Genomic DNA, 21,314 nt, shown 5'->3' with positions numbered 1-21,314 from the left:
GGAAGGGTGGAGCTCTGGTGTGAGCAAAGCGGCTTTCCCTGCGCTGCTCGGGAGGGAGGAGGTGACAACCTCATGGGCATGGTGGCCTTCGTGGACCTTTGGGTTTAGTCAAGTTCCTTGTCCATCCTCTGTGCGTTTCTGCACTGTTTAAACTGATTTAAAAAGAGACTGGACGTGGCACTCAGTGCCATGGTTTGGTTGGTGAGGTGTGTGCTCATAGGTTGGGCTTGATCCTAATTCATTCTGTAATTCTGCCCCTTCAAGGATGTGCAGAAGAACTCTGTTACTTCTTTGAAAGTCCTCTACAAATTTTTAATTGGTTACTTTGAAAGCCCTCTGCAAATTTTTAATCTAGCACAAGGGTGTTCTGGTGGTGAATTGATGGATCCATCTGCTCTGTCACAGTGGGTTTATCAACAGTTTCAGTTTAAATATTTTTAGTGAAAAAGTTGATTTGTGTATGTAACAGGCATATGGCTTAAGGCTTGTACTCAGCAGCTGTTTGGGTTTATTTATTAAGAAAAGTACCATGCAGGGATGTTTGGTAAGAAAATCTTGTTCTCTGGGGCGAGGTTGGGGTGTTTGAAGTCGCTCAGAATCCTCGAGCAGCCCAGGAGTGCAGGCTGGAAGCTTTGTCACTTGAGCGGTCATTTGTGTCCCCAGACGTGGGACACAGTGTCTGAGAGTGTGGGCAAGCTGATGACAACTTTCCAGACATGTTACAGCAAAGAAATGGAGATCATGTGCATGAAAGCTGTCACACTTGGCAGTGTCTGTAGTAGTGCAGCTCAGGGCTGGAGTAGCAAACCTGTTCCATCCCTGTGTGCTGTTCTGTGCCTGCTCTGAGCTGCTGTCACACTCCAGCCTCAGTATTGCCCTGTAAAAAATACAGGATTGTTCTCATGGTGTCATGGAAGCGATTTGGCTCAGCAGCTGCTCTGCAGTGCACGTGATTCTCCAGCAGCTCATCTGTTTCTCCTCAAATACTGAGTTTTTGTCACATTTTTAACCATGCTTGCAATGGCTTCACCTTGTAAAAAAAGCCTTCAAAGCTTTTTGAATGAGCGAGAGGGGAAATCTGCACGGTGGAAGGGCTGCCACAGGGCACCAGTGACACTTGTGTTCATTAATGGTTCTCTGATTTTGCAAGAGCTGGGCTTCATGGAAATACAATTCACTGGGTTTGTGCCAGCCAATATCTTTTGTTTAGACCCATAATCCTTTCCTGAAGAAGTTTTTCATCTCACTTATGTGTAGGATCTTAAGTGCTCGTTAATAAAAAAGAATGTATTTGTTCTGCAAATCCCTAACGTGCAGTTTGTGTGTTTGAGTGGAAAGTGGCAGACTTCTGAAATGTTTTCAGTGAGCAAGGAAGAAGGCACAGTTGGGATCGTGAAGTTCACCTTTTAGAAGTCCAGAGACTTGGCAGAGAAATTTACCTTGCTGCTCCTAGTGGTGTCCTCTTCACAACAGCTCAGTAAAATGGGAAATACACATGGAAAGTCCCAAGTGCTCGTCCAGATTGAAAAGCTCAGGAAACTGCAGATAATCAGCTTTCACATCTTTTTCATGTAGTTTTTTTGGGTTTTTTTAATATAACTTCCTCATCCTCAGATGTTTTGAGTGGAATTTTTGTTCTGTTTGTGCCATTTATCTTGGAATAAGGTTCAGCTATTTCATCAGGACAGTTTGCACTTTGCATGATGGAGCCTTTGGATAACATCAGTTGTCTGGGTTTCATTTGGGATTTGCTGAAACAGTTATTTCTGAATCTGTTTTTTCGACTATCTCTAATACCAAGGATACTTGCAATCCAGATTTCATAACTTGTCTGGTTTATCATGTAGGAGTTGCTTGTTGGATTGAGAGGTTGAGAATCTTGTTTTTTTCCAAAGGTTGGAATTGTTGTGGGTAAAAATTATTCCTGTGGTCACCAGGTGAGTAACACAGTTCGGCGCTGCCTCATGCTGCTGCAGTTTTCCTCTGGAGTCATAAATGTGGGAAGCATTGTTTGAAATCTCCTCTGGGGGAGAGCTGGCAGGGGCACTGAGCCCTCCTGGAGCTGGGGGTGCCAGGGGCTGGATTTTAGGGGCTGGAACAGCAAGTGGCACCACTCATGTGTGCTGAAGTTTTGAGAACTCACCTCAATTTACAGCAGAACCAGAGAGGGCTCCAGGAGCTTTGGGAATGCTCCAACCTGGCTGTGGAACTGGCAGGGCTGGGTCCTTCTGTGGGGTTAAATTTGAGTGTGGCTGCCTTGGCAATGTGTCACCATTTGAGGCTGTTCCAGCATGTCCCCAGCAGAGGGTTTCACCTCCTGCCCTGTGGCTCTGTCCTGTTCTGCAGGCCCTCTGTTATAAATTGATATTATCAAATCTGTGGCATAGAATCAGATTTTTTTGGTTGCTTCTGCTGTTTCTGAATGCCAGGATTTCGTGCAGAAAAGGAAAATCCATCTGAAACCCAATTAAATTATTCTGAAAGCTGAAATCCTGCAAATCAAGGCACAAAACTGGTGTAGATCTGGAATTAGAGACTGGACCACCTGACACAACCAGGAAACGGTTCTAATGCAATTATGATACAATTAATAATTGGAAATAAAGACAGTAATTGAAACAAATGAAGGAAGAGAACGGAAAGGAGCAGACAGTGCTAAAAGAAGATTTCAGTTCATTTTTCTGAACTTGGAAGGTAATTTCTGCTTGGAGGCTACTGGCAGGGATGGTATTTGTGAGCCAGGACGACTCTCTGCTGACTCTGGGTGGATGTGAGTGTAGGATGCTTTCAGTGGTGCAGCTGGTGTTATTTAATAATTCTCCCAGCCCATCCATCACTTCTGAATCCAGCATTCTTCCCTCACTGATTCATGTGTTATCATTGTGTCAGTAAGGCAGCTTGAAAGATGGCTGAAAACAGTGAAAATACCTAATTATTGTTCTTTGTGGAAAAGGAAGTTTTTAAATAGCTGTAGCACAAAGCACTTAAATACATTTATTTTCTGTGGGGTTTTCAGGCACACACGCAGGATATTCTTTTTACTGGGTCTTTTTGTCTCCAGGATTTCAGGGCAATAAGGGAGGCATTGTCAGCACCTAAACCAAGAGTTTGTAGTTGCACACAGAGTTAAAGAAGTGAAACTGTGGTTTTCTTTGCAGGTGTGTTTTAACTCCTGTGCTTATCCTGTGAAGTTTTGGTGTTCCGGAGGCTCTTACAGCCTGTTCTCCTCAGCTGTGATAAACCAAGGAGCCAGAGAAGCTGCTCTGTCTGTTGGAAAATAGACACCAAGTTAGCAGAGTGTTTATTTCTGCAGAAGGATCACACTGGGAGCGTGTATGAAACATCCCTGAGATGGATGATAGCGTGTCCTGCTTCTTTTGCTCGAAGACAATGAGCTAGTAGAGCAGGCAAAAATAAATTGAATTACATCCATGCGTTTAAAAAAGAGAGAAGGAAAACAACAGCTCAGCTGAAGTTGAAAAAGGAGCAGTTTCTCTTCAGCAGCTCCGTGTTTGTGCTTGTGTGGAAGCACTTGGGCAGCTCCGTGCAGCAGGTGAATTGCATCCCTGTGGGACACACAGAGCATCCCCAGGCTCTGGGATTTTCCTTGCAGGCTTTGTCTTAATCTGCACCAAGGGAAATTTGGGTTAGATGTTAGAAAAAAGTGTTTTACAGGAAGGGTGATAAAGTTCTGGACCTGCCCGGGGAGGTGGTGCAGTCACCATCCCTGGGTGTGTTTAACAAAGCCTGGATGTGGCACTGGGTGCCAGGGTTTGGCTGAGGTGCTGGGGCTGGGTTGGACTCGATGATCTTGAAGGTCTCTTCCAACCTGGGTTGGATGGCTCTGTGGCTCTCATTCTGTGGCTCTCAGGTGCTTCAGGAGATGGCAGGTGCCCCATGGGTGTCAATCTCTGGGGTTGGTGTTCACAGCGGCAGCCCCACGGACCCGAGGACGTGCTGCCAGTGGGGTAACGCCCGCAGGCCCATCCTGGCAGGCTCTGCTTCCTCTCAGGCCACAGAAGAACATTTGTTCTTCCCATCTGCAGTGCGGCCCGGCGGGGCTGGCTGCTCCCCATCCCTCCCCGTGCTCCAGCTGCCTGCGCTGCGCATCCAGCGCGGCTCGGCCGCCTTGGCTCCCGCCGCTCGCTTCCCTTATTTGGTAGCGCGCGGCTCGTAAGCTGTGCCTGGAAGGGCTCTTTTACTGGTTTAGGGACTATTTTCCACTTTCATTTTTGATCTCTAAAGCCGTGGATTGTGTTTCAGCAGCGGTGCTGGCACGGCTTAACTCCCAAGTGCTGTCAGACTGGAATATTGCGCTTTTCAGAAGTGCTTGGCTGTTTTACTTTCTGCTTTGCTGCTGCAGAGGCAATATATGGCAGCACTTGTGTTTACGGGGTATATACACCTTGTCAGCATAACCTGCTTATTAAAATGACTTCCAGAGTGCATCCTTCAGTGCTAGGATTACGTTCTGGAGGCCAGATTTTAATTAGCTGTATGATTTGTTGGCGTTTTCCGTGCTGTGTTCCCGGGAGGGGAAGCGGCGCCCAGCGCTGGAGCAAGCTTGGACAGATTGAGCTGCATCACTTGATGGGGCTCAGCAGAGCATCTCTGGGCCCCTGCCAGAAAGGATGGGGACTGTTTAAAGTGGAGACAAGGGAGAGGCCTTCGGGAGGTGAAAGACTCAGGCCAACAGCAGAAAGCAAGGAATCAAACTTGCGAACTCAGAGCAGATGTGGGCAGGGGTGTTTTGCTGGGTCTGCAGCACAGCTGGGCAGCAGGACTCTGTTCTGTTCAGCTCCAGTGTGTCATTTCCTAGAGTTAAGGCAGGCCTGGGGTTTTTGTGTTTATCTTTGCTTTATTAAGCCAGTTTCTAGAAGGCTGAGCATCTGTGGCAGCTCAGACCTCCTGGGTGCTGCCCATGTCTGCCCACAGTGTTGGTCACAGCTGGCTGTGCTCTGTGAGCTCTGCAGAAGAGACACCGGCTCGGGAATTCACTCAGAAGCTGTCAAAGACTGCTCTCAGTTGGCTGCATCCAGAGAGGAGGAGGGTGGGCATGTGGCAGTGCAATGGGAAGGATCCATGGTGTGGGAACTGTGCTTAGCAAAGGAGTTGTCAGTGCTGTGCTGTGACGAAAAGTGCAGTTGCTGCCTTGGAAAATACAGAAGAAACATTGCTAAATCCATTAATTATTTTTTCCAGTTTTGCTTTCTGGCAGAGCCTCAAGTGAAGTTTCTTGTGCTTCCAGAAAGGTATGAGAGAAAATCCAGGAGGGAAATGGGCAGAGAGGCCCCTGACCAGTCTTGGATCTCAGTAGCTGTGGGACAGAGGAGCCTGCAGGTACTGCTGGGAGAGGGAGAAGTTCTCTTCTGCCATGTCCATGTGGAGAGGGAAGAAAATCATGGCAGCAAACTGTAAAAATGAATGGGTTAGATACAGAAATAATGGAGTGCTGGAAGGGATTCCTTCAGGTGTTATGGCAGGAGTGGAGCTGGTTCTGCCCTTGGAAGGGAGGGACGAGCTGAGCAAGCTCTCCAAGGGGCTACCAGCCCTGCATTTGGAATTCTGCAGGAGGCAGTGGGCTGGCAGTTCAGGAGGGCAGCACCTGGTGCAGAAGGAAAGAAACAAATAAGCAATTCAGGCAAGGGATCCCGAGCGCTTCATTAGCTTAAGAAAAATTGAAGCACTAAATTCAATTTTATTATTCCATTCTTCCAAGCAAGACCTCAATAATATTATCAAATATTTATTTAATCTCCCTACATATTTTTTTTTGGCAATGCAGTTTTTCTTTAAGCCAAATCCATTTAAGAGCTGAAAATGGAGTTGCTTTTTTGAACAGCTGAAAAATTTTCCTTTTCTCTTGCGTGATGCCGTGGTGGTTCATTCCTTGAGAAACACACACGAAATGTTTTTAAATAGAAGTGACTTTTATTATTCTGTTCAGTCAGCTCTGTCTAATAGCACGACAGTATTCTTTCCATGCTGGTCAACACTGACGCTTCCAGAGGGGGTTTGAAATTTGATCTTCCTTGTTCTTCCTGTGCTCAGACTGTCCAAGCTTTCCCTTTCTCCTGCCCCCACTTCCTGCCCTGTTTTCAGCAGGAACTTTCATCTGGAAAAGCAGGAGCAAGTGAAGAAGCAAATGTGAGAGTGAAATCCAAGGGGTGAGCAGCCAAAATGAAATGAAGCTTGGCCAGAAAATAAATATGCTTTGGTTTACTGCCAGGGTGAAATGTAGACTGAAAAGACCCAAAGATTTTGAGGAGGGAATGTCACAGGGTTCCTGTCCTGAGAATTGTGTTGGTGTCTCACAGGGAGATTTGTCATGGAAACTATTGAAATGGAGATGGGGAATGGCTTCCTGGGTCAAGGATCCAGCTCTCAGGCTGGGACAAAGGCTGGAGCCACAACAATTTACTTAGAGCTGCTTCTGCCACTCCTATGACATTAGTTTACTAAATCCCCTTCATATAAAGTACAGATCCTTCTCCTTGTGTGTAAAAATTGATTTTTGGTGCTTGTGAGGGAGAGAAAGGGATGGCATTTCAGTTTGTCCAGGTGACCTCTTGTTCAGGGTTTCTTTTCATGCTGGAGCTGAGGTAAGACAGAAACACTCAGGGGGACCAGCAGCTTCCTTGGGATCCTGGCTTGGTTCACGTTAATGTGTGCAGCTCTGAACCCCTCACTTGAGATTTTTTTTCCCTCTCTTTTCCCCTCTCCTCAACATGAAGAGATTTTTTTTTTCCCCCCTGACTTGTATCTGTTATTAGCCAGGAGCCATCAAGGTGCTTTGATGATTTTTAAAGAGATTATTATTAAGTAGCTTCTCCTGGTGGAAATTACTCATTGTGTCCATAAATGAGGCTGTACCTAAATGCTTGCAGGGATCCTGGTGCACTCCCTGTGTCCTTAGCAGCTTTCTCTGAGGGAACTTGCTCTGCTTTGCCATCTCAGATCTCTTGTAGCCAGTGTTGCCCATCCAGGGACGCGTTATCTGTTGCGATGGCAAGGAGAGGAATGCTTTTCTTGCTTTTTTTAGCCTGCATGGATGTCAGATGGGATATGTTGTAGTTAAATCAGTGGGGTTTAGGGGTTTTTGCCTTTCTACTTGTGCTGCTCTCCCTTCTGGCTCTGTGTTTTCATGCAGCATCTTCCCTCAGTACCAGAGATAGAAAAAAGCATCTGGTCTTTCCTGCAAATGTTTCCTTTTGGAACTGCCTGTATATCCAGTGTCTAAATATTTCTCTCTTTTCGAGTAGCAGTTTTCTTTTTGAAGGAGACCAAAGAGGTTACGTGTAGAAATAAAACAAACACTGGGGTGTTCTGAACTCTTTGGAACACAAGGTGTTTACTTAAAGGTGCATTTCTCAGGTCAGCTTTAGCAGACATTGATATTCAGTGTCCAGCTCTCAGGTGGATAATTTTTCTCTCTCTCAAATCTCTGCTCAGTCTTCTCCCTTTGCTTTGATACCTCAGCTCCGAGTTAATAACAATTACATTATTTCCTGTGTTGTTACAGCTTGAACAAATGAAGCAGCAATTCCCACTGGAAGGGCTTTGCATAAATGAATATAATAGCAGGAGGGTGGTTACCCTTGTGTCTTGCAGATAGGAGTGGAGGGTGGTTATTTTAACATAGAAATTAAAATATATTTAGATCACAAATCGTGCACGCTCTCAATTTAAATGTTGGTTGCAAGGGTGATTTTCCCCCTTTATTCTGCTTTAAAAAGCCAAGTGTTGAAAGTCCTTGAAACACAAGATGCAGCAGCACAAAGCAGGGAGGTAACAGACGTCACCACAGCAGAAACCACTAATAAATTCTCTCCTGTAATTAGTTCAGGGCTTGAATCCTGAGTGATTGGGCTCTTTGCAGAGGGGGGTGATTGCTATGGGATGTTTGGGCCTGGGATAGAATCCCAGAATGGGCTGGGTTGGGTTGGAAGGACCATGGCAGGGACACCTTCTGCTGTCCCAGGGGGCTTAGAGTCCCATCCAGCCTGGCCTGGGGCATTGCCTGGGATGCAGGGGCAGGATCAGATTTCCCTGTTCCTTACCAGTGCCCTGCTCACCCGTGCTTCAGTTTCCCCTCTTGTGCAATGGCAGAACTGCTGGCAGCGTGAGGGTGGAATTCAGCTGAGTTCTTCCACCAGGCTGAATGTGCAGGGCCCAGGTTTGGTTTCTTGCTGGGGTGGAGCTGTGGGTGGCTGGAGCTCCTTTGGGACCACAAAAACCCCCTTCTGATCCGAGCTGCTGTGCTCCCAGCAAAGCTTGATCCCTGCAAACTGAAAATGAAAGGATGTCTTCTCATCACAAAGAGACTCATTTCAGTAGGATCGGGTTCTTTTTTCTCCCCCTTCATGGAAATGCAGGAATGATTAATAATCAACACATTTCTGTAGCTGCTTTTGTTCTATATTCTTTGAACCTCTTAGGCTGTCATGTATTAATTTTAAATCTCAGAGGGAACAAGTATAAAATAGATGATGGAGTAATCCAAGGGTTTCTGAAAAGGTGAAACTTGTCTGGAATTGAATATGTGCATTTTGTGTTATTCTCTTAAGTCTCCTGTGTGAAAATACTGCATTTGAGCACAAGAGGGTCTTCATTTTGTCTTTAAATAAACTCCTCATCTTGTGGAGCATTACCATCTTTGTGAGTGTATTAAAGCTGTGCAATTTCATAAATACAAAGTCAACAACTTCTATTTACAGTATGTCCATCATTGCCAGCTACGTTACTTCTTCATTGCTGCTATTCTTTCCTATTTAAAATAAAAAGGGAAGATACTATCAGTGTGTTTGTTCTCTCCTGTGAGCAGGCTTTGGCCTAGGGAAAATATCAGGTATCTAAGTATAGAAAAGTCTGAAGAGAAAATGCTAAATTTCAGCAGGGAATTGCTGGGGTTTTTTTAATTTTAGTTTTGCTGTGCAAAAATGAGTTTGGTTTTTCCAAGTAATGAAGAAACAGCTGTGTTGGTGTTAAATATTCAGTGGATTTGTAAGTGACTTATTTAAAGATCTTTGTCTTTATAAGATATCCTTCATTTGAAAGTGCCCTAAAGTATGATTTTGGTGAGGGGGAGTCATTTCTCTTGGTTCTTACCTTTCTCCAGTTGGCATTTTGGAGAGTCTGGGTTTAAAACCTGAAATAACGACACACCTTTTTGTTGCCAGCAAAGTATTTGATTCCTGCTCTCTCCAACTGCAGAAAAGTTGGTGAAGACCTTCTCCTAAGTGCTTAAAATAGGCGGTGGAGATTTGGAAAAAATGAGTGGTGGATTGCACAACCAGCCTTGGCTGGAGCTGAAACTGCTTCCAGATCTTTCTGGAATGGGTGTGCTGGAGAAGGGCAGGGGGAGGGAAATGGGCTGGGGCCCCCAAAACTGAGCTGAGCTCTGGCAGCAGCCAGGATGGTGCCTCAAGGAGCTACAAAAAAGAGAAGGGAGAGACTACAGGGGAAAGGAGGGACAGGGCACAGGGATGGCTTCCCACTGCCAGAGGGCAGGGGTGGATGGGATTTTGGGAAGGAATTGTTCCCTGGGAGGGTGGGCAGCCCTGGCACAGGGTGCCCAGAGCAGCTGTGGCTGCCCCTGGATCCCTGGCAGTGCCAAGGCCAGGCTGGACACTGGGGCTGGAGCAGCCTGGGACAGTGGGAGGTGTCCCTGCCATGGCTGGGGGGGCACTGGGTGGGCTCTGAGATCCCTTCCAGTCAAAGACATTCCGTGATTCCATGAACCTTTGCCATCTCTGAAAGGTGTTTGACATTGTCTGGGGGAGCTTTGGGTGTCAGCAGTGCGTGTTCAGGAGATCTCTGAGCTGTCCTCATAGACCAAGGGTAGAACTGACATAGTGGCAACGCTTAATGTCCAAAACAGTGGGAGAAGCCTCTGAAGGGGAGACTGGAGTTGCATGGGAATGTTTGATTTAGGTATTTCTAGGCAGTTTTGTGTGAAAAAGGTGATGATGTATTGCGTGAGCTCTGAAATACTCAATTTCTTTCTCCTATAATTTCAGCCTCTCTAACCTTTTTGCAAATTTGCAGTTTTGGAGAAACCTTGCATTGTATTTTCAAATAATCTTATTAATGTGCTACCTAAATGTGACTTTATATCGCATGTGGTGGAGTCCTTGGTAAGAAAAAGCTGTCTTTGTCAGGTTTTTCGTTGTGCTGTGAGAGCAAAAGTTGGGCCTTTGAGATGTGGCTGCTTGGGCTTGGACTGGAGAGAAGGGTTGGAAGTTTGGAATCTGCTGGCTTGGGAAGGAGCACAGTCTAGTCAAGAAGGGAAAGCAGAAGAGAGAAGAGCAAGTGAAAAGCATGGGGTGGAAGGAACTGGCAGTTGGAATAACGTTGCTGGCAAGTTTCCCTCTTCCTTGAACCCCAAAATACTTCGGAACACGGGGGTTTCTACCCTTCCCAGGATCCTTCCTTTTGCCAACTCCTCTGTGCTGCTGGTGCACGCAGAGGGTATCCAATCCTCGCTGCGATATTTCGGGGAGCTGCAGGTGGCAGAGGCCCACGTGGGCTGTGAATGTCCCACCAGTGAGAGCATTCATCTCTCACGTGGTGCAGTTGCAGCCTCGCTTTATTCCATGCAGAGCAGTCGCTGATGGAAGAGCAGGATTTAGCTGGGAAGAACTGAAATGCACATTTAACACGTGCCCATGTAGCATTCGTCATCCTGATGGGCTGGTGTAGGATTATGCAATCCCTTTTTCCTGCAGGACCTTTGTTGGGTGCCCAGGCTTGATGTATCATCATTTCATCAACAGTGACGTAGTATTTTATTTTTATACTACCTCATTGTGCAATTCTGCCATTTTTCACTGTGTATCATGAAGATCTGAAAGGAAAATGCATTCCTTCCTGGTTAATATGCAACAAACAGTCTATAAAAAGATGTCGTTACTGTGCAGTAATTGCTTTATTTATCACCTTTCCTATGTGGCTAAAGCTGCTCGAATCACTGAGCGGAGCAGAGAGCTGATGCTTTGGGCTGCTTTGGCTTCACTTTTAATTTTTGGCTCTGGATTTTTGGCTCCTGTTGTAGAACTAGACCTAAATTCCACAAGGATGGTCTCTGACAAGCTTGGGTTTATCTTGCACAATCATCAGGACTGTGGGTTACAGATCAATGACCACGATGGTGCTCAGCCAGCACATCCTTGGCTTTGTAAACATCCAAGGCAGCGGGGTCTGGAGAGCTAAAAGTCTTCTGGCCATAAAGTTCATGTAGTTTGACCTGTGGTGAAATACATTTGGTGGCCATAGGAAGGTGAATAAGGCAAAGTTGAACTTCTCAACCACTTCAGAAATAGATTTCATAGAGCAAATACTAGAAAAGAAATATACTGAGTGCTTTTCATTGTTTGTTTTAGATCTGTAGCTTTGTTACTAGGGAGAAAACCTAAGGAAAACAAGTTATGCCTTCCCTTCTTGCACTGGACAAGGTCAAACTCTTGTAGCCCTCTCTGAGTGCTTCAGGCAGGAGAAGGGGTTACTTGCAGTTAATAATTTGGAACTTAAACCTAACTTGATAACTTTCTTGACTGAAAAAAGAATGGAAAGAAGTGCACTGTGACTAAATCTAGCATACAATTAATTCTTCTCAGCAGTTCTGTGTGTTAATTGCTGTCATTGTGTGAACTGATGGTTTAAGCAAAAATAGAAAATTTTATAACTGGTGTGTTGCTTACAATGCAGAGTCTTAGCTCCAAGTGCCAGCCCGCAGTGGCTTTTTGAATCTCTGCTGTGCTGTCAATCTCTGTGAATCATCCTGATGGAAATGGAAAAAGCGGTGAGGAGCGCAAACCTGGGAAGTGTGGTTTGCACTTTTCCTGGTGCTTCAGCAGCCCCAGGCTGGCAGTGGGGATGAAGTGGAGCTGAGTGTTTCTGCAGAGATGCAGCTCAGTCTCCCTCCTCGTGCCCTGAGCTCTGTCCTTCCCCAGTGTCACTCTGTCAGAGGGCCCCAGTGCCATGCCCAGCTCCTGCTGGATCTGTTTTTGGGGTCCTGGGCTGGTAAAGCAGGGTGGAATGGGATGATCTCTAAGGTCCTTCCAACCCAAACCATTCTGGGATTCTTTGCCCATCTCTGAAAGGTGTTTGATGTTGCCTGGTGGGCTCTGGGGATAGATTGGAGGACAAGAATGAGAAGAGTGATGGTGTCCGTCTCAAGCAGCATCCAGAGTCCAAATTGCCAAGGTCTGTCTCAGCCACTTCAGCAACTTCAGCCTCTGGCAGAGCTGCCATGACTGGTCTCCAGCATGGGGTGTCTCCCTTTCTGGTGGATGTGCATCCAGAATATCCATGGACAAGCAGCTCTGCTTTTCAGGCACTGAGGATAAGCCCCAGGTGGGTTTCTCCTCACCTTGCTGATTCCCAAATTGTGGTGCTTGTCCGTGGGGATACACCAGGAGCCTGGAGAGAGGCCGTGTGAACGAGGAGCCTGAAGCCTGACATCCACTCTGCTGCCCAAGAGGCTGGGAACAGCCTGCTGGCTCTTCTGGCACTTTGTTTGAACTTCTGAGCTGCTACTTTAGGCGCTGCCTTTGAATAGCTGAATTTATTTTTCTGCGTGTTCCGTTGCTTAGCGACGACAGGAGGAGAAACAGTCACTGCAGCTCATGTGGGTTTATTACTGATAAGTTAGCATCTCTGATACAGAAATGTATTTTTAATAAGACTAATGAGCTGTGATTCCTGACTTCAGCCAGGCAGAATGTTAAATAAACTGTGTTGCTGCACTGGGTATAGAACCTGACGCCCTGAGGGGTTTGATGTTACCTCAAAGCCATGCCTTGAATGTCTGTGCTTGGGCAGGCTGTTGTTTGAGGGTATTTTATGCTGCTGCCAATTCATTAGGTGAAGAGTTTCTCATATTTGTTTTGCCCAGTTTTCCCCAGTAATAGAAGGGATTTGATTTAAGAACTAAACTGACAACAGCAGTGAAAAAATCCAAAGCAAAAAGCCCCCAGCCTGACTGAGTTTACCTGCTGAAGTACAAAAACTCCAAGCTGAAAGTGCAGAAACCAAGTCTGTTTGCCTGGGAAAGCACTGGAACGTGTTCCCATTTTAGTCTGGTACTGTTTTTGACTGGGACAAGTTATAAATTTTCTGGTCTTGCATCAGATGTTGGCAGTAGCAGTTACTTTTTATCATGCATGGGGCGACATTCCTGTTGCTCAGAAAAGCATTCGGCCGATCAAGAGCTTTTTGGAATTTGTTTATAAAGCTTTCCTTGCCGCTGGAATAGTTGGAGAGCCTTAGCAGCAAGAATCCAGATGATTTTGACTGGCTGAAGGCATGGCTGTGTTTGTTCCATGTTTTTCTAGATTGCCTGTTCAAGCTGTGTCCCATGAACCGCTACTCGGCGCAGAAGCAGTTCTGGAAGGCAGCGAAGCCAGGAGCCAACAGCACCACGGATGCTGTGCTGCTCAACAAACTGCACGTGAGTATCCCTCTGCAGGCCCTCCTCACCCCCAGCCTGCTCTGAACAAGGATTTCCAGCCAGCCTGGCACAGTGATGGAGGAGACACCAAGTGCGCGTAGAAATAAATCAGATTCCTTTGGAGATGTTCACTGCAAGTCTTCAGTCCTCTGATTTATGGCAAAGTCACAGAATAGGCTGAGTTGGAAGGGATCCACAGGGATCATCCCAGCTCCTGGCCCTGCACGGACACCACCCAATCCCACCCTGTCCCCAAGAGTGTTGTACAGTGCTCTGGCAGCCTCAGGGCTGTGCCCATTCCCTGGGGAGCCTGGGCAGTGCCTAGCACCCTCTGGGGGAAGAACCTTTCCCTAAAATCGATCCTAAACCTGCCCTGCCACAGCTCCAGCCATTCCCTGGGTTTTGTCTGAGTCACAGAAATTGGACAGAACCCCCTCCTGTTCCTGCTCAAGGTCTGTGTCCCCCAGTGCTGTGTCCATGATACTGGAGTAGCCCTGGGAGCTCTTGTCTTCAACCTGGGGTAGAGATAATGGTGCTCCAGGGGAGCATTTTCAGTGCTAAAAGCATAAAAAAGGGATCCTTGAAACAATTGCACAGAGGATTGTCAGGCCCTGCATCCCAGCGTGGGGAACCTGGAGCTGCTGGTGTGATCAATCTATTGGGACTGCTCAAACAAACATTGCTGCTGTTGGTATATGGAAAGGTTGATGGGTAATTATGAGTAATTATAAGGCCAGACAGCCTCTCCTTCCTTATTAGCTTGCAGTATTTAATATTTTGTGGGTAAAATGTTGACATTCAGCAGCTGAAAACTCAGTAAGGCAGTTGATTGCTGTTTTTAGAGCTCCTATATAAAAAAAAAGCCAACTTAACTTAAATACCATCTGTTGACTTTAGAGTTAAATAAACTCAGTGTTTATGTTAAAATTACATAGCTGGAGTACTTCATGTCAAAATTACAATTCTAAATATTTTTAGGTTCTTTGAGCCTATATTAAGCTCATTGTAGCCTGGAATACGAAATGGCCCCGTAGGAGAGTGTCACTTGCTGATTGCCATATGGCTGCCTCGCTCTGCACTTCACAAAGACCCACTGGTGGACTCCTTCTGCTTCAAGAAATGTATTTATAACCCAAAAGTATCAGCTTGGCAGGGACAAAGCTATTTTGGTAGCACAAAGCTCCCTCACCTGGGCCGTGTTTCTCATGTTGAGAAGGGAAGGAGGCTGTGGCAGCAGGTTTAGGGTGATGGGGGTTCTGGGCTTGGCTGCTTGGTGCATCAGGAAAAGGGAGAGTTCATGGGTTTTCACAGAAATTAGGTCTAAATACTGCAACATGGAGAAGAAAAAGGCTTTGGCATTGCCCTGGATTACATTCTAATGTGGAGTTGCTCCCCTTCCCTAAGTACATCCCAGTGTGGGTGTCTGGGACTGTCCCTGCTCATCTGACACTTGACCCTTTTGTGCCAGGGTCCTGGAAATACAGGATGAGATTTTTCCAGGATAAGATTTTTCCAGGATTAGCCTGAGCCCAGTAGTGTTTGCACAGACATGTGCCACCAAGGCCTGCTTGATTTGGAGCAAGGGTTTGAGTGCCTTACAGTTTTATTGGGGTTCATTCAATCTGCATCACTTGGACGTGAACTCTGATGGGCTGGATCAGGTCTGCAGTGACCCAGGGCTTGAAAAATAACTGTGTGCCATGGACATCTCTGTATGAGAACTTCCTCCTGCCAGTCCTGTGTGTCCATGTGTCACCTTTGCCTTGCTGGCACATGGAGTGCTCTGAACCCCTGTGCTCACAGCTGTGAGCTCTGCCCAGGATGAGATTTCTTTATCAGAGCATTGCATTTCCAGCACAGCTGATGATGCAAGATGTGTTCATCATCATCACTTGCCTTTTTTGGCTTCTGTTTGTCTGCTGGTGGAATTTATTGTCTGCCATGGAGCGCTCCATGCTGAGGTCAGGTTATTTTAAGTTAATGCCATTTAAGGGATTTCAAATCTGGGACACTTGTCTCTCTGTGGTCGCAGCATCCGAGCTGCTTGAGGAGCTGACATCTAGTGGCCAGAAAAGTGATTCTCCTGGAGTGACTGTCAGGTCTGGGGAGTGCTTTTGGAGCACATCCTGAGTCCTAGTTGTACTTTCACAGAAAAAAGTTGGTTTTTATTTATTTTTTATTTATTTATAATAAATGTGGCACCCAGTGTGACAGGGCAGTCCTGGCTGTGGCTGCCCTTGTTTTGGAGGGCTCTGGTGTCTTAAGAAACCTTTTCTTGACAGAATACTTGCAAATCAAGCAAAGAAGCTGTATTTTAGTATTTTGAAATTAGTGAATTTTAGTAAATTTGAAAAAGCAGCTGTATCTCAGGTTCTCTTGGAGTAAGAAGCCAGTTTTCTTACCTAGCACAGCCTCACAAAACAGCACGTTTTGAGTGAGCTGGAGCTGGTGAAATTCTCGAACAGTGTGCAAGTAGCTGCTCCTTTGTCCTTCTCCTCAACTGTGGGCACTTTTCTTCTGCAAAAGAAACCTGGACCCACCACAGTCCTTGAGACCTGAGAACCAAACCATAATCCTTGATGCCCAACCTCCTAAAAAATCCGATTTTAAATTGCTCTCCAGATAGCAGTTAAAGCAAATACAGATTTATGTTTTTAATTCGAAACATCATCTTTCCTCTGAAGTGAAGAAGTTCTTCACCAAATGCAATTGTTTAAAAACAGCCTGGTCCAAATAGCTCACTTTTAAAACAACAGTGGCAAGAGGCTCATTGTTAATTATTAATCAGGGCTTTGTGTCCATGTAATAATTCAATTTTGCTAAGGGTTTCCCCTTTGCTTTCCCTGTCGGTGTGGTGCAGGAATGCTCAGCTGTGGCACAGAGGCTCCATCACCTCAGGGAGCACAAGCCCAGGTTTGGGGAGTGGGGAACTCTGCAGTGCAGGGCTGCAGTGGACATTGGTGTGTGCCTTCCCTGTGGTCCTGCTGCTGAGGGAGGGGCACTGGAGTCTCCAGAGAAACACAGCCTGGAGGGCAGCTGGAGCCTGTATTGGCAAAGGAAAATAAAGAATCAAAGTTGAGGTTCTTTCATTCAATTTGTGTAGAAGTCAATAGAAAGGAAGATAGAATTCCTGGCTGGAGCTGTTCCCATCCCTTTTTCACCTTTCCCTCCGTAGGTATCTGCCTTCTGTCTTGTCTGAGCTTTTCATCTCATGTTTTATTCCAGAATTTTGTCCAATTGTACCCAAATTATGGGTTACTTAAATGATGTGTGTCTATCTCCCCAAACAGTTGAAAAAGGGAATTGGAAATTACACTGTTGGAAGCTGGAAAAAGAGGAAATTAGGCTCTTTCAGATGCTTGCTGTTTTTCCAGTCCTTTGAAATAATCTTGAAGAAAAGGAGGTTTTGTAAAACCCCCTCTTCTAAAACACTCAGCAATTGAACTGTTCCCCTTTAATTTCAGCATGCAGCAGATTTGGAAAAGAAACAGAATGAAACTGAAAACAGAAAACTGCTGGGAACAGTCATCCAGTATGGGAATGTCATCCAGGTAGGCTGTGAACATCTGTGCAAGCTGGAGAGGATTTAGTTGAAAATTCCCTGCTCAGTGGACTTCAGATTTCTGGAATTGATGATCAAGAGTCTGTAGTTTTGCCAGGTTTCACAGTGCTCTGAAGTGGGATCCTGGGAAGCAGGGCCTGGGTGTTACATCTGTGATGAGATCAGTTTTTTATTATGGTTAATTGGCTTTGAGGTCTCCATTGATTGTTTCTTTCAGAAATCCTTGTTAGAGCCCTCATTAGAGTTGTTGGGAGGTGGCACATGTGCAACACCAAATATCCTCTCGCGGTGAAATGTTGACACTTAAGTCATAAACTGACACAGAGAAGGGAAATCAATAGAAATATTTAGATTTTTTAGTTAGAACAGGCCAGGCAAAACAAGAGGAAAGCAGCTTTGCCTCTTACCAGGAAGAGCCACTTAGTCCCCAGCATTTCACAAGTTTTGGTCCAGGGTTTTTTTTTAACCGCTTGCTGTAAAGTGATGAGGGCATCTCCATGTGTTTGTCCTAGCTGGGTTAACTGGAGGTGTTTTGTTCTGTGTCTGAGTGTGAGTGGAGCTGTGCCTGAGTCCATCAGCATTTGCACAGAATTCACTTTGCACTCCTGTGTGGCACTGCAGTTGTCTCGTGCACGCTCGGGTTATTGAGGGGAGGAAGAGGAGCATTCTTAGAACTGAACTCTGATTCTTATTCTAGCTGCTTCACTTAAAAAGTAACAAATACTTAACAGTAAATAAGAGGCTTCCAGCTCTGCTAGAGAAGAATGCAATGAGGGTGACCTTGGATGAAGCTGGAAATGAAGGCTCCTGGTTCTACATCCAGCCCTTCTACAAACTGCGCTCCATCGGGGACAGTGTAAGTGCTGGGAGCAGGCTCCTCACTCCTCCTCTGGGCACAGCCTGCACTTGGGAGGCCTGTCTTGCAATTAATGCAATGCACAGATCTCTCAGGGCGTGATGATGATGCAGGAACAACCTTTTTGCTATGCTGTCATGAGGGGGAGGAAAATTGCTATGGTAACTTGTATTTTGGAAACGTGGAATGATCTAACATTGGAGGGAATAAGGGACCTAATTAGGCTGGCCTTGCACAATTCCTGCTCAATTCAAAATGGTAGGAAGTGTTGAGCTCCTTCAGGAGGTTTGGAAGGAATAATTAGCATCTTGGTTTTCAGTGTTGTCAGCTTAGAATCAAAATTCGTCATCACTTTGGATGTGAGGAGTGAGGTAATAAGGAAGTGAAATGCTCCTGCTCATGGGGGATCTTTAAATGCATTGCCATTTTAATCCCTTCTTTTGCAACAGCTGAGTCACTTGGGTATGGAATCTTCCTAAAACCAGGAGGTCATGAGCTTCAGTGTTCTCTGGGGTTCAGGCCAGGTATATTTGGCGCCTAAACACAGTGAATTTATCAATCAGCCATCATTTATCCTGTAGCCCCACCTGTACCAGAACTCAGTCTGCTTCTTCTGCAAGGCTCTGAGTCCAGTAGCACAGGGGTTTTTGCCTCAGTCCCTGAGTTTGGTGAGCTAAATTCTGAACAAAGCAGAATCTTGGTGGAATACTCAGACTGGCATCTCTCCAGACTGCAAAAAAGTTTTCCTCCCATGGCTCCCATTAAAAAAAAAAAAATAAAAAAGGAAGAAAAAGAGCTTTCTCAGGGTGCAAATTTGTCTGATGCTGCACTTCTCTGCAGGTTGTCATTGGAGACAAAGTAGTCCTGAATCCTGTCAATGCTGGCCAGCCTCTCCATGCCAGTAGCCATCAGCTTGTGGATAATCCAGGATGCAATGAGGTGAGGGGACTTTGGCACAGCTGGAGCAGCTGTACAAACCTCTGTGTGCTTCAGCTTACCCATTTGTACATGGTTTGGAATTGGGCATGTTGGTTGGTACCCGTGGCACTGCTTATTAGGAATGGTTATTCTGGTAATCAGTGACTTACAAGATGAGTTTTGCAATTCTACTTTCACTTGGGTGCTGGCAGAGGTTTGGGTTTGATCTCTTTTGCATGACTGGCTAAAAGCAAGTTGTTCCTTCAAAATCAGGAGTTGTGGCACAGTGATGTGCCCCATACTAGTCGCTGTGAAGAAAATTAAATCTACAGCACAGATGTGTAACAAGTGACTTCCAAGCGAGTCAGCTCTGCAATTACTTGTTCTGGAGCAGACACAGAAGAGACTTTCCTTCTCCAGAGCAATGCAGCCAGGCCTGTCTAAAATCAGACAGTTGCTCATGGCAGGACCTTGTGCAGGCACAGGACAGTGGGACTGATGGTCTCATTCTCCTTCTAGGTCAACTCAGTGAACTGCAACACCAGCTGGAAAATCGTGCTCTTCATGAAATGGAGCGACAACAAGGACGACATCCTGAAAGGGGTGAGAGGCAGAGCTGTGCCTGTCTGCAGCTGGGGCCCTGCTGGGCACGGCCCCTGCTGACCCCGCTGCCTGCCTTTGGCAGGGGGACGTGGTGAGGCTGTTCCACGCCGAGCAGGAGAAGTTCCTGACGTGTGACGAGCACAGGAAGAAGCAGCACGTGTTCCTCAGGACCACGGGCAGGCAGTCGGCCACGTCTGCCACCAGCTCCAAAGCCCTGTGGGAGGTGGAGGTGAGGAACTGGGGCTGCCTTGCTAGGAACAATTCTTCCTTCTGTTTAAAACACTCTGTCTGGCTTTCTCGCTTTAGGTAGAACTTTGCTGGTGTTAGAAGTTGAAATCAGAATTCCTTCACTTGCTGTGCTTTCTGTGCACAGGTGGAGCTCTGCTCTCAGCACAGAGCTCTCAAGTTCAGGTGCTTTACAGTTGAGGAAAAGGGCACAGAGAAACATCCATGAGGTCATTTTCTTACCAGTCACTGAAGTTTAACAACAGCTTATAATTTCCACTGTCCTGCTGAGTGTACTGAAGGCTCTATTTTTGGTGTGGAATAATGTGATTATGTATGGCCTCATCTGATAGGAGGCTGCAGCCCCTTGCTAGTCTGTCTGAAGTGGCTTTTTAAATTCACTTGGCTTTTAAACAGAGTGACTAACACCTTGGCCATCAGTGGCTTCTGAAAATAGCCTCAATCTGTTGATATTATTAGCATTGGTTTATGATGTTTAAATTTGATTCAATTATGAAGTGCATATAAGAATCAAAAAAATAAATTGTAATGCTGGATAGGTGCTTTTATATTCCTTTTCCAGAAGTATCTGCTGTGATGTTCAGCTTCTCCTGTATTTCAAATGAAAGTCTGCCTGTAATTAGCGTTATTTTGGCATTTAGTCCGTCTGTGGTAACTCTCCATGTGTGTGCAGTTACCTGAACAGCTGAGAGTTCTTCCCTGAAAGATACAGGGTCAGCTGTGATGAATTTTCTTTAGGAATCAGGTTAACCCTAACCCACAGAGTAGCCAGTATGGGGTTACAGGTGTTGGAGGCCCTCCTTGCCCCACTTTGTCAGTACATATAAATATTAATTCTTTTGTACATCATCGTTGCATTTGAAATATTTCCAGGTGTCTTCCCTCATCCACTTTAAACAGCCAAAAATTTAGTTGTAGCCGTAGGGTAACGGATTTGTGGCCTTCTCTAGGGGCTTGTTTCAGGACCTGGCAACACATGCACATAGAGAGCCCCTTCCTTAATTCATTACAAACTGAGGGCAGCTATTCCCAGCCAGCTCAGAGCATTCCCTGCACACTCCTGGTGACAGATAGAAGCTGGCTTTGTCTTTCCTCAGCCCCTGGTTGCGTTTGCCCTCCCTGCCCGTGGAACGAGGCAGGTCCTGCTGGGAAGGGGGGGGTCTGTGCCGCTCTCCAGGCGTGTCCCTGTCCCTGCAGGTGGTGCAGCACGATCCCTGCCGGGGGGGAGCTGGCTACTGGAACAGCCTCTTCAGGTTCAAGCACCTGGCCACGGGGCACTACCTGGCAGCAGAGGTACGTGGGCTGGGCTGGCACCTCTGCCTGCCCTCACGCTGTGTTCTCCTCCTTCGGCACCTGCTCAAAATCTGTCGTTTCCCACCCTGAGGCTGGACACGGGGAGGGGAGGAGAGTGGTCATTTGGATTGGTGCAGAAATAGATGCTAAACGTAGGGGATAAGATGGAAGAGCTGAGAGAATATCGTGGTTTGGGGTAGTCATGAGCTGATTACACTTTCTGTGTGAATTCGAGAGTCAAGAACTTCTCCTGCAAAGAATAGGCACTAAATAGTATCCTGTCATGTGGGCACTGGAATCAATGGGACTTTATTAACTGATGAATAAATGGTAAATGACTGAAAGCCTTTGGGGGAAAATGAATTCAAGTGTTGGTAATTTCTCTT

At 46.2% G+C, this 21,314-nt stretch overlaps 1 protein-coding gene across 4 annotated transcripts in view; it reads left to right on the top strand.

The window, feature by feature from the left end:
* Window positions 1–21,314, top strand: part of ITPR1 (inositol 1,4,5-trisphosphate receptor type 1) — a 159,909-nt gene that overhangs the window by 32,606 nt on the left and 105,989 nt on the right. For all 4 annotated transcript variants that reach the window (XM_041425478.1, XM_041425479.1, XM_041425477.1 and 1 more), the window contains exons 4-10: window positions 13,335–13,450; window positions 16,915–17,001; window positions 17,710–17,868; window positions 18,709–18,807; window positions 19,306–19,389; window positions 19,472–19,618; window positions 20,833–20,928. In XM_041425478.1, coding sequence (XP_041281412.1) covers window positions 13,335–13,450; window positions 16,915–17,001; window positions 17,710–17,868; window positions 18,709–18,807; window positions 19,306–19,389; window positions 19,472–19,618; window positions 20,833–20,928 — 788 coding nt within the window. The remainder of the gene's footprint in view (window positions 1–13,334; window positions 13,451–16,914; window positions 17,002–17,709; window positions 17,869–18,708; window positions 18,808–19,305; window positions 19,390–19,471; window positions 19,619–20,832; window positions 20,929–21,314) is intronic.

This window comes from Onychostruthus taczanowskii, unplaced genomic scaffold, assembly GCF_017590055.1.
Source record: "Onychostruthus taczanowskii isolate IOZ18803 unplaced genomic scaffold, ASM1759005v1 scaffold9, whole genome shotgun sequence".
NCBI classification, from domain to species: domain Eukaryota; kingdom Metazoa; phylum Chordata; class Aves; order Passeriformes; family Passeridae; genus Onychostruthus; species Onychostruthus taczanowskii.
This window is presented reverse-complemented; position numbering and strand designations above follow the sequence as displayed.